Below are 11,852 nucleotides of genomic sequence, written 5' to 3'. Positions count from 1 at the left end.
TAAACCATTTCGCCTAGCAAGAAACAGTTCATGACCTCTTTGATTTGCAGGATTTTAAAAACGTATAAATAGAAAAGTATAGGATTTGAGCCCATTTGAATCCTATAGAGTTAGTAAGGAGTGTTTGATGACATAAGAAAAATAAAGGAATGTTAAATTTTCTATGAAATGTAATATAAAAGATTTCATAGAAAATTTCCTGTAGGACGAATCAAAGAACCAATATAGAAGAAAGAGAACTAAGGATTTTAATCCTTTGAAAATCTTATACTCCTTCGAATCAAAGGAGCCCTCGGTTTCCACCAAAGACGGGGGCAAAGTGGGCGGCGAAGACGACACAGCAGCAGCTCCGCCGCTGGGCACACGAATTTTCGAGCCCATCACCGCCCGCGACATCTTCTCCACACTTCTCTCCGCCATCTTCCTCTTCTCTCTCTCTCTCTCTCTCTCTCTCTCTCTTCCCTGAAAAAAAAATCAAGAACCCATCCATTCCCGCTGTTTTCTGCAGAAAAATACACACGGCACAGAGCAGCAGCCAGTGAGTGAGCCTGCGCACTTCGGTCCTGCTCGTCTTGCTGCACAAGGATCCCATCCATTCCCGCTGTTTTCTGCAGAAAAATTCTTTCCTCCGTTCGTAGGTTCTTCCCTTTTCTTGGTTTTTTTTTTTGTCGCGGGGAGGAGAAGGAATCAAGCCCGCTTCAGGTGAGTTATTAGCCTTATTTCTTCTCTCTCTCTTTGATTGCTGGCATCAATTTTAGAGATTCTGAGTTATTTTGTTACTCTGAATTAGATTGATGATGTTGCAAGTGTGATTCCCACATTTCGTCCTGTAATTTCCTGGGGGAGATTCACTCAACTGTCTCATGTATGCAAGGTTGCTACTAATTTTAACTGTGAAACAAGTCTACTTTGAACCATGTGCTTGGTCCAACTTGAGCTCAATACGATGAAACAGTTTATATTAACCCCGGGCTTTCTGCTCAAATGTATGTGTGCTGTTTGAGCAGAATTTGTATTCCGTTTGTATGGAGATCATTTGACGGTATTTGGCCACCAAACTTTGCAAGCACCTAAAACATTTGTTCATAATCAATGCCACAGAGTCAGATTTTTTTTATTTTTTCATTTCTTTTGATTTTACTGTCCAATGTGATCATTTCTGTTCCATACAGGAAACACAAAAGACAAATTGAATTTCTCACGCATTTTCTTAACATGACATAAATAGCCATACTTGTTTGATGAATTTTTGTACGTTGTCATTTCATAGCATCCCCAACATCCATGTTTTTTTGCACATATTTTTAAATGCCCAAAACATGACACCGAATTTTAAAACTGGTCTATTGTTCATTTTAAACGGAGGTTTCGAAAGTCCGGAATTTAATATGAATAATAGTTCAATGTTTAAAATGGACTTCTGGGCTTAAGCTCCATGTTGTGTTTTAACTGGGCCCGTAGGAATTTGCACATGTATGTAGTTTAATGTATCCAAGCATCTTAGCATAGATTGCAATGATGGAGTTTCTACATAAACTGCTCCTTCTGCTCTTCATTTTATTACCAGAAATACTCATTTGTCTCAGCTGTGAATGATGTATTTTTCTTTCCCTGTTTCAGTCTAAGCCTCTCAGCTACAGTAATGGCTGGGGCCAGCAACAGGCGTGGAGCAGTGATGGAGGATTGGATGCTCTCCACACCCAGCCCAAGAACACTCATGTTGAGCCTGTTCAACGATGATTTCAGCTCCGGTCCCTTCTCCGATGTTTCCAGTGACAGTGGCAGCAACAAACCTCATGATGGAATGGAGAGGAGCAAAGCTTCTGTCGGTTCGAGCCCGGGAGAAAGTTCTCAAGTTACAAAAACCTCTCTCCATTTTGAACCAAACCTGTTTGATGCTAATGAGAAATCAAGCCCAGATAGTGGCAGTCCAGCAGAAAGGAACGGTTTCTGTGCGCTCAAGATTGACACTTCCCGTGTTGGTTTTTCCTCGTCGATTCGGTCTCCTATCATAATTCCACCTGGCGTGAGTCCAAGGGAACTTCTTGAGTCTCCGGTTTTTCTTCCCAACGCAATCGTATGTTACTTCCCCTGCCTCAGTCAATGTCAGTTTATGTGCAATGATCACCAATGGGAGCATTTTTATCAGTACATGATCAAACTATTCTCTGACTAGTATAGCTTGATTTTGATTTGCATTGGACAATCTGTATTTTCTTTAAATTGTTGATTATTATTGCCTTTGGATATTATTCTCCCAGTATAATGTTTACGGTCTCAAACTTTTGGAAATGGTTATAAAATGCAGGCACAACCTTCTCCTACGACTGGTAAATTGCCATTTCTGATGTGTACTAATGCTAAAACAACAATACCATCGGTCCATAAGAAGGCTCAAGAGCTATCACATGATGATCATACAATCTCCTTCCAGCAAATTTTGAGGTCTAAACCAACTTTTTCAATTGCCGACAAGGTAATTTGCTCCAAGGTTAGTACTGTCTTATCGCCTAGTTCCTGTCACTATATCCGGCAATGCCAGTTTTCTCGTTCTTGCAAAATTGCAAGCGAAGTCAAATCCTCTGTTCAGTTATGCATTGACCTGAAAAAGATTTTACTGTTCAGGATCCCGGTGTTACTCATCAAAACCAGGCCTCAGCAAGCGAGAACAATCACCGTATCCCCGATAACGAACAAGAAGATAGCAAGGCAAACAGAAATGGAGAAGATTGTCCAGCGATGGTCATTGTTCGTGCTGAGGATGGGTATAATTGGAGGAAATATGGGAAGAAGCAAGTGAAGTATAGTGACCATCCAACGAGCTACTACAAATGCAGTCACCAAAATTGCCCTGTCAAGAAAAAGGTGGAGCGTTGTCAAGATGGTGACATAACGGAGATAGTCTACAAAGGTTCTCACAATCACCCTTTACCGCCTCCCGACAGGTGGCCAGGTGTCCCATTCTCGCACTCCAACAATCTGCAAGCCGATGGCGAAGATAGTGCTCGAGATGACCACTTTCAACATGCGCACGGTGAAGTTCCTGCGACAAACCTGTCTGCTTCTCTTAACAGAGAAGGATTTGAAGACAGATCAGCTACCCGAGAAGCTATTGATGTCTCGCCGCCGACACTCACCGGTGAGGACAATAACAGGGAAGCACATGGTACTGTATCTTCAGGCATTGACAGGGACAAAGATGCGACCGAGTTGAAGAGAAGGTTAGTTAGACTTCTTCACTAATTCCCTAACACTAGCCTGCTGTAGTTCCAGTAAACCATGTTGGTTCGTAGCTACATCATGGGTTCTTTTGAGTTTCATTTCAGAATGATGGATTATGTCACTCCAGCCACCGCCATCGGTAGTATAGACATAGGGGCTCTGGCGTCGAGAGCTGTCCGAGAGGCTCGCGTCATTGTGCAGACCACCAGCGAGGTCGATGTGCTCGACGACGGTTACCGCTGGCGCAAGTACGGGCAGAAAGTCGTCAAAGGAAACCCAAATCCAAGGTCATTTCTATTGTCGCTGCGGTTTCTTTCATCCCCTTAGTAGGAAGATGTTTAGCTTCAGAAACACTTCAGCACTGAAGAAAACCTTTCATATATGTGTGCAGGAGCTACTACAAATGCACGCACCCGGGCTGCCCGGTGCGCAAGCACGTCGAGAGGGCGTCGAATGACCTGAAATCGGTCATCACGACGTATGAGGGCAAGCACACCCATGAAGTTCCGGCTGACAGAAACAATGGCCACCCAAGCTCGGGCCATGGTGGTGTTGCGCCACCGCCAGCACAAGGAGGTATCATCCCTCAGTACAGCGGCGCTGCCGCTTATGGCTCACTTGCGCAGCTCGGTGTAGCAGGCGGCTTCCCCTTCGGAGTGCTCCCCCGTGGCCTGGCGCTTGTTCCAGTGCCGGCGCAGATGATGGCTGGCCATCCATCGGCGATGCAGGGGAACCCAAGGCTTGTGCTGCAGGCAAGGGAGGTGAAGGGGAATCCGGCGGCACGGCCAGCAGATCAGAGTGGAACTGGTCCGGCAGCTTACCAGCAGCTGATGAGCAGGTTGTCTCAGGGTCCTAACATGTAAAAATATTCAGGTCTCTTGTAAGATGAGACATGCAGTATGTTATGCTTTTGTATGTGAAAAACAATTTTGGTGATGTACCCTTGTTCTTCCATGTGAACTTTTTTTTCAGTTTCATTTCATGGTTACAGAGGCCTCATCTTATACAGAAAAAGGGAACACAGAGAATTCAGATGATTTTAAGCAGGAAAAATGGATTAAGATCTGAGGTAGCTAACCAAACTTGCCATATGGTTTCTGGGAGAGGGCATTACCTTTGTTGCTGAAATATTCAGGTTTCAAGCTAACATTGAATCAACTCAAGTCAGATACTGTAAAACTTTACATGCTTTCGTTTTACCTAATCTGAAAGTTTAACTCACTGCAGTGCAGATCCTGAGTTATTCTGGTTTCACATTTTATTATGGCGCAACAGCACACCTATTTACAGCAAGTCATAGTTGCTCAACATAAGATATGACACGAAGTACTAACAAATTTCCACAATAACCAATTTACATTTGTTTTGGATTGAGTTGCAAAAGGCCAAGCAATATGTTCCCAGTATATTACCATGTCAGAACCCAGAAACATCAAAGCTGAAACCACACCATCACCTCTTATAATCTGTAATCCATACGAAATGTATATCCTGGCAAGCTCCAAAACACTTTACATTTGGTGACTCTTTTAACTGAGGTGTTCAAGTTAACCCTAAATCCCTAAGTTTGTTGAAACGTCCCTTTATGTATTTGGTATGTTCTTCACTAAAAATTACAACCAAAACTTCAGCTCTGCATGTTCGGTGCCTCCATGCTCACTGCCAGCTAACTGCTGGCTGCTGGAAATTCTCTCTGATAAATCACCTTCCACCGCTCCAGCTCCTCCCTGCACAAGCATTGTTCAAACATTCGTATCAGAGTGCTTTCGTATGGCAGGAAGAAAGTGCAAGAGTTCTCGTAGATCAGTCATATCCCCTTTGCAAGGAGTCAGTTTCAATCAATGTATCTACAGACTCACAGTCCACCTCTGCTTCAGTTACAAGAAAAATAACCGCCATATGTTGTAAGATATGACTGTCAACAAGTTATTTGCTATCTGTTTAATGAATGGCCACAGGCCCAATACTGCTTTATTCAAAAGAATCTTTGTGCAGTGTGATATGTGCACCCCAAGCAGGAAGCCAAAATACGATAACTGCATTGAGCTTGAGGGTCAAAGCCAAGGAAACCAATAGATTGACTATAACTATTCTGGTATCTTGGTAGGAAAATAAGGTCAGTTGTGCTTTTAAATGTTGTTTGTCAGACAGTGAGAGGATATAAGTGGGTAGTGGGTACAGTGCATTCTTTCCTTGTCCAAGCAAAGTAGTTTTTTTTTTTGAATGGTCTAAAAGAAAAACAATTGTCATGTAAGAATTTGTCAGTTTAAAATTCAAAGTTACACCAGGGCCAATAGATTTATCTGGAGTCCTGGAGGTGGTTGGCACATGGCACTTGGCTGCATTTATCTAGCACAGAATTATTGATGGGAAAAAAGTGCATCGTTGTCACAGAAATAGTCCAACTATTGAATAAAAAGTATAAGTCATAACAAGGATCACCTTAAGCATCGTCCTATTGACTCGTAATGAAGAAGCCCGAGAACTTTACGCCTCCCATCATTCCTACGACCAGCCCCCCTTTTGACCACTGGAAGTTGCTTGATACCTTTGACTTCCATGAGCACCTTAGCGGTGCTCAGATCTGTGTCGGGAAAGCAGGTCACCAGCCCTCTTTCATTGCCATGGTATTGAAACCCTCGTGTGAGGCACGATGTAACAAGAGCAGAATTCACCTGAAAAGACTCTTCGAGTAAAGATGTGTATTGTTTTACAGGAAATGATAATCGGATGGTGAATTTAACTGTAGGCCATTAATTGTGAGGTTACATACATCCAGGACAGATGAATTTTCCCCAGTACTGTTAGCATCTTCACTTGATTCAAATCCTCTACGACGAATGTCACCAACTGTAACAATCCCTTCAAGAAAATCTTCATTGTCTACAACAAGAACACAACCTTGCTGCTTATCGTGCATAAGCAGTGTTGCCTCCTTGATAGTGGCTGAAGATGTAACCTTAATAAAATGCTTTGACATTGCTCGTGAAACCTGCAAGAGTTCTTGTTAGAAAGGTATGAAATAGCCAGCACAGTATTGCATATTTACTCAAATGAAACTAAAAAAACGGAAAATGAACTGCTAGACCTTCAACTCATCGAGAAGCATCTCCTCACTGTTACTACCATAGTGATATAGATCATCTTCTAGAATTGCTAGTTCAACATCATCTCCATCTGGTCGTCTCCCATCTGCCTCACTCCTATCAGCTGGAGGTAATAGTGAAGAATAACCATGGCGAGGAGATGTAGCGTCAGACATCTCTTTGTTGCTGGAGTGACTTACAACCGATGGAACCCATATTGCTAAACCAACAGCTCCCTATTAATTGAAAACAAGTGTAAGCTTAAACTTGGTATGTTTAGTATGCTAAATGGAATGCTTTTACAGCAGAATAAAAAATGCAATGGATGGACATTACCATCAGAGGTAGCAGAATTCTGTAATCTTTTGTCAGTTCAAAGAGTAGCAGTACAGATGTCAATGGAACTGAACAAACTGAGGCTAGGGTAGCAGCCATTCCCACCTGAATTGAGTAGAAAATAGTATTAATTTTGGCAGTATCAAACTTTAAACTACCTGCCTAGCTCAAAAACAAAACTTACAAGTGCATAAGCTTGAGGGTGTGCAACAGCAGTGTTACCCGGAATGGCAGAGTTTATTAATTCTGCCGCTGAGCCTCCAAAAACAGCACCAACAGCAGCACCAATCATCAAGCTTGGGGCATATAGGCCACCAACAAGACCAGAACCTTTGCAAAGTGCAGTTGCAACAACTTTTGCAGCAGCCAACTGAGCTAACAGCCAAATCCCAGGAGCTGAAGCACTTTTTCCGGTATGTAAAATTTCATCAACGTTGGTGAAACCCCAATACAGTATCCCAGGGTATCTTAGAGCTATTAAACCTGCTCCAAGACCACCTAAAGCTGGACATACTACAGCAGGGAGACCAAAATTTTTCCTTATCAAGTCAAAAGTCTTTGTGAACCAAACAACCAGTTGCCTGAATACCACACTCACTACCCCGCAAAGCATGCCTAGAATAAGATAGAGTGGAAGCTCTGCAGAATATAACTTTAGTCAGTTGCATACTTAAGACAACTGAAAATTTAGACAATAACAAATACACATTACGGAACATCAGAATTTTGAGTTAATAAATGTCTTAACTGCCAGATGAAAAAGAATCACAGCAACAAGTGCTAAAAACTAATATAAATTTTACAAGGAATGGCTCATGCTGCTAGCTGTGCATTATAGTTGCATAGCTGGTAGAGCGAGGAGACTACAGAAGGTGCTACGACTACTGTTTTCTCTCCTGCACAAGCCACCACAGTTCTAGGATTTTATATCAGGAATTAAGCATTATAAATTCATCAGTTAATAACTAATCCATCATAGCATTATTTCAGTTTCTTTGTTTCGAAAGGGGAAGATGAATGCTAGATGGGATATTGTGGCCAAAAATGCTGGAGTGCTAAAAACAGAGTATATAGCCAACTGGTCAGAGTGTCAGACCAAAGATTGGCAAGTCGGAAATATTAGGCCTGTTCCATCCTGGGCATGATACGCCTGGCTGGGGCCTTCCTGGATGTTGCCTGGGCAATGTTTGGTTCGAGTCCCTAGCCATACTACACTAGCCTGGCCTGGGTGAGGTGATTAGTCCAGGCAAGTGATTAGCCAGACCCAGGCCTCCGATTCCTCACGCCTGGACGCCAGGCAAGTGCTGCCTGGAAGCTAACCCCTCTCATATAAGGACCTTGTTTTAAAATGTCAGGAAGTAGAAGTGCGGTGAAATAGATCGAGTATCAAGTATATTAGTGCGTGAGGGTTTCAATGCAAACTTTGATGGGGATCAAATGGCTCTTTCTGGAATTGACTTTTGAAAGCCATCAACCAGAGAACGGAGAATCACTGTGTCCGCCGCAAGAGCAAGAGAAGAGAAAGGACATATTATTTTATTTGGTTCACAACACATATAACTCATCATAAGCATGTTACAAGTCAGGCACCAACCAAACGCCAACATCCCAGGCTGGGCTGACCAGGCAAAAATCATGAACATCTCAGGCTGAGGCCAGGCACTACTTTTTCTCAGGCATGGTACCCATGGCACTAACCAAACATGCCCATATCCACCATGTTACTACAATGTGGACCCGAGTCCCCACATGAAATCATATTGGATGATATTTCCAATTTTTACATGTTTGCTTGATACTAAGATAATTTTCTCATGATAAATTTACCTAGAACCAAAAAACATAAGGTGTCATATTTGCAAGCAAATTGGGCTATAGTGACACTATTTGGAAAACAGGGTTGGAAATATATATTTGCCCTACTGAAATTACTAAAACTAGCAAAAACAATGTTTTTATGCATGGTGCGGATATCGACTGATTTCTTGCAAAACAAAAGATAAAAACTACAAACCAGGTGCAAGATACAACACACGTTTTTATGGGTGTTCAGAAAAGAGAACCAGGTGCAAGATGAGACCATCCTAATTTTCCTACTACAGTAGAGCACATAACACATAATCTACTAACTGAACAAAAACTACCTTTCTGTAATACCAAATTTGATCGGAATAAGATAAAATACCAGCGGCAGATTTTAGTTCATACGTCGGGACAATGAAAGCTGCCTTCTCCCCTAACAAAACATTGGACACAGTTGATGATATAACTGATGCCAAAATAATCATAGCAGTTGTAAATGGTGGTGAGTTCTCTGCTCGGAGTGGCCTCAGTACTGTTTCAATAGCAAAAAAGCATCCAGCAACTGCAGCATTAAAACCTAAACATATAGACAAGTGTCAGGGGAGAAAATAGGAAAGAAACTCAATAGCATGGGTTATGGGACTAAGGAGCTGGTAACATAAAAAATATGAATCTGCTGTTCACTCCCGCAAAGATCTAAAATGTTCCTAAATATGATTTGTGGTCCTTCTTGCTTGCATATTTATTGCATCGTCCTTTCTTCTTTAACTTCTGCCTAGCATCTTAGCAGGATTTTGTTGTATTTTAATTCTATCTTACGCATGTAAACAATTTGAACAGATATAGTTACTTAGGTATATACCAGGTGGCAAGCCTGGTAAGCTATAAAAAAAGTAGTTATTTATGTATACCTGAAGCAATTCCAGCAGCTGATCCAGCTGCAATAAGAGCAATTCTTCGTTCCCTGTTGTTCTCCATCATTTCAGCGCACCCAATTGCACAAGATTTACCAATATCAACACTAGGCCCTTCAGGACCCAAAGAACATCCCGTCCCTAAAGTAATTGCAGCTTGGATGGCCTTGATTGCAGGAAAAATCGCACTCATGAAATCGATACCTTCCCTTTGAGATGACATAGATAACTTTATCTGCTCAAATATCTCCAGCAATCCATGCATCATACCAACAACAACTCCACCAGTTACTGGAATTAACAATATCCTATGCCAAGTATCAGCAAGCCTCTGCAGGCGAAGCCAAGCAGCTCCTTCAGTGGGTGTGCCTGCCCATGCCCATTCATGTATGACATGCACCTGAAAAGGGCAAGGCAGGTGTTTTTCAAACAGCTAAACGGTGAAGGTTACAAAAGAACCTTTTAGTTCAAACAATAAACAACTAAATCTGCTTGGATAGCTCCTGCTTAATGATTTGATCTTCCTAGGCAAGGCCTTTCCGTCAGATATAAAAACTTGGTAGCTTAAAAACACAGACAAACACCAAGCATACAACTACAAGGACTTAGATCTCACCCTGTAGTGAAAAGTAATTAGTAGTAGCTCCAGACGGAGATGGGCATGGGTCTATTACAGTGCGAGAACATAGAAGTATCTTAACACGGAGATGGCCTTAGTCTATTAGAGACCTGAAATAACCCAAAAATACTCCCAAGGTACCACAACACCCACTCAAAAGCTCTCCAAATCAAATGCTTTTAAAAATATAAGAGCAAAACAGAGCTAAGCTCTGCGATCACATGGCAGTTGCAAGGTAGATACACAGGCAGAACATCCAAACTCGTCAGAATGAGGGCCTTTCTGTTTCCCATGCAGTTTGCTAAATCTCAAATAGGCTTCTATCTGATCTTCATCAAGGCAAATCAGTGACAAAATCAGAAAACCAGAGTCAGCAGCAAGAAGACATTAAATAGCACAAAACCTTATCAAACCGGCAAATCATCATCAGGTTAACATACTGCACACAGAACTCCTTGGCCCTTGCTCACCCCATTAGCATCACGAGGCATACACTAACACGTATACTCTTAACTAGCAGAGACCATAACTGCAGCAGCTATCACCAATTCTCCGTAGCATCATGTTCCATGTGAAGACAATCAAACAACACTCAAACATTGTCCAACATGACACCCTGAACGGCACACAAATTCATACTTATGATCTATCACTTTTCCCACAGATGAGACTATAAGTTTCTTCCACATCTCTGTGTTACCTCATACAGGAGTGTGCTACAGAGCTACTCCCTCCGTTCGGAAAGAAATGACGCAGTTTTGAACTAAAACTGCGTCTTATTTCCGAACGGAGATTGAACTAAAACTGCGTCAGTTATTTCCGAACAGAGGTAATACAAATGCACGTAAATGTACATCCGCATTCATAGTCCAGAGTGTTTGCTGGAAATCCCCACAACCCATCTATCTCATCGCAACAGACTCACGAAAACAGTCAACATAGAAAGATCAGAGAACATTTCAAAGACCTTGCACTGGTCAAGCATAGAGATCTCTGCAGAATACTGATTTTCCCACAAGCAAAGGTTTAAAAGAACTGATAAATAACGCATTTTTTTCCTCAACGCAGATCTCTTGCTTACCCCGCGGTTAAACGCGGCGACACAGATGCCGGTGGCGAGCCCGAGGAGGCACCCGACGAGCAGCAGCGCCCACTCGGGCGGCGCGCCGTCCCCGAGCTCGTCGCTCTCCTCCTCCCTCCTGGGCGCCCCCGCCTCTCCCGCCGCCGTAGGGGACGCCGGGCCGCTGTCGACGTGGTTATGGCGCCCCCTGCTCGAGAGCCGGCGGTCAAGGTTCCGCAGCAGCTCGCGCACGCGGTTCCTTCGCGGGGTCGTCGGCGAGTCGGGGTCAGAGGAGGACGGCAGCGCGGCGGCGCCGGAGCGCAGCGGCTCGAGGTCGCTGTGCGCCATGGCGCGCGGGCGGGGCAGGAGCGCGAGCTTAGCGCAATCGCATCAAAGCTAGGTTCCCCGGCTCGCTGGCCCGCGGCGGATCTGGGGGATTTGTCGCGGGCGATCTCGTCGGCGGTTGGCGATGGCGAGGGCGGGCAGAGGGGGAGGTGTGGGCGGACGTTAGGAGAGAGGAAAGGGAAGTGCGCGTGCTTGTTTTCCAGGTTACTCCTCGTCAAAGGCTCTATTTCCAAAATACATGGCGTGTTTTATTTCATTAGCGAAAGATTTTTACCAACAAATACATTATTTTTTACTAGTACAAATGCCCGTGGGTTGCACCGGGCGGTAAAATGGACATAACCTGCTTCATGTGTCACTGTACATCATTTTTTTATATCCATATTAATACATGTTGATAATATGGTTAAACGTGGGAATTTCCTTATTTTTAATAAAAGTTAACGCTTTAGAGAAAAGCCCGTGTG

General features: G+C 43.3%; 1 protein-coding gene and 1 pseudogene across 3 annotated transcripts; one reads left to right on the top strand and one right to left on the bottom strand.

The window, feature by feature from the left end:
• Positions 1-1,616: 1,616 nt before the first annotated feature.
• LOC119341607 lies at positions 1,617-4,290 on the top strand (annotated as a pseudogene).
• Positions 4,291-4,537: 247 nt separating this feature from the next.
• On the bottom strand, positions 4,538-11,553 carry LOC119336949 (chloride channel protein CLC-f-like). 3 transcript variants are annotated; one of them, XM_037609040.1, is made up of 9 exons: positions 11,062-11,553; positions 9,359-9,761; positions 8,830-9,024; positions 6,829-7,283; positions 6,645-6,749; positions 6,311-6,544; positions 5,996-6,214; positions 5,665-5,897; positions 4,538-4,949 (listed from the first exon to the last, which is right to left on the bottom strand). In XM_037609040.1, exons 1-9 carry the CDS (start codon positions 11,386-11,388, stop codon positions 4,889-4,891), a joined length of 2,232 nt encoding a protein of 743 aa, XP_037464937.1. In that variant the 5' UTR covers positions 11,389-11,553; the 3' UTR covers positions 4,538-4,888. The 3 variants fall into 3 exon arrangements, with proteins under 3 accessions (XP_037464937.1, XP_037464938.1, XP_037464939.1); XM_037609041.1 differs by lacking the exons at positions 9,359-9,761; positions 11,062-11,553 and having other exon boundaries at positions 8,853-8,978; XM_037609042.1 differs by lacking the exons at positions 9,359-9,761; positions 11,062-11,553 and having other exon boundaries at positions 8,789-8,901.
• Positions 11,554-11,852: the final 299 nt, after the last annotated feature.

Source organism: Triticum dicoccoides, chromosome 7B, assembly GCF_002162155.2.
Source record: "Triticum dicoccoides isolate Atlit2015 ecotype Zavitan chromosome 7B, WEW_v2.0, whole genome shotgun sequence".
Classification (NCBI taxonomy): Eukaryota; Viridiplantae; Streptophyta; class Magnoliopsida; order Poales; family Poaceae; genus Triticum; species Triticum dicoccoides.
Note: the sequence above shows the minus strand (reverse complement) of the source record. Positions and strands in the feature narration are given on the sequence as shown.

Bases quoted from the DNA above. Each gene is read 5' to 3' on its own strand.
- LOC119336949 (XM_037609040.1), bottom strand. From the start codon at position 11,388: ATGGCGCACAGCGACCTCGAGCCGCTGCGCTCCGGCGCCGCCGCGCTG. The intron at 6,750-6,828 runs GTAAGTTTTGTT...TACTCAATTCAG, and splicing joins ACCCTCAAGCTTATGCACTT to GTGGGAATGGCTGCTACCCT. The intron at 6,215-6,310 runs GTCTAGCAGTTC...GAACTCTTGCAG, and splicing joins TGCTTCTCGATGAGTTGAAG to GTTTCACGAGCAATGTCAAA.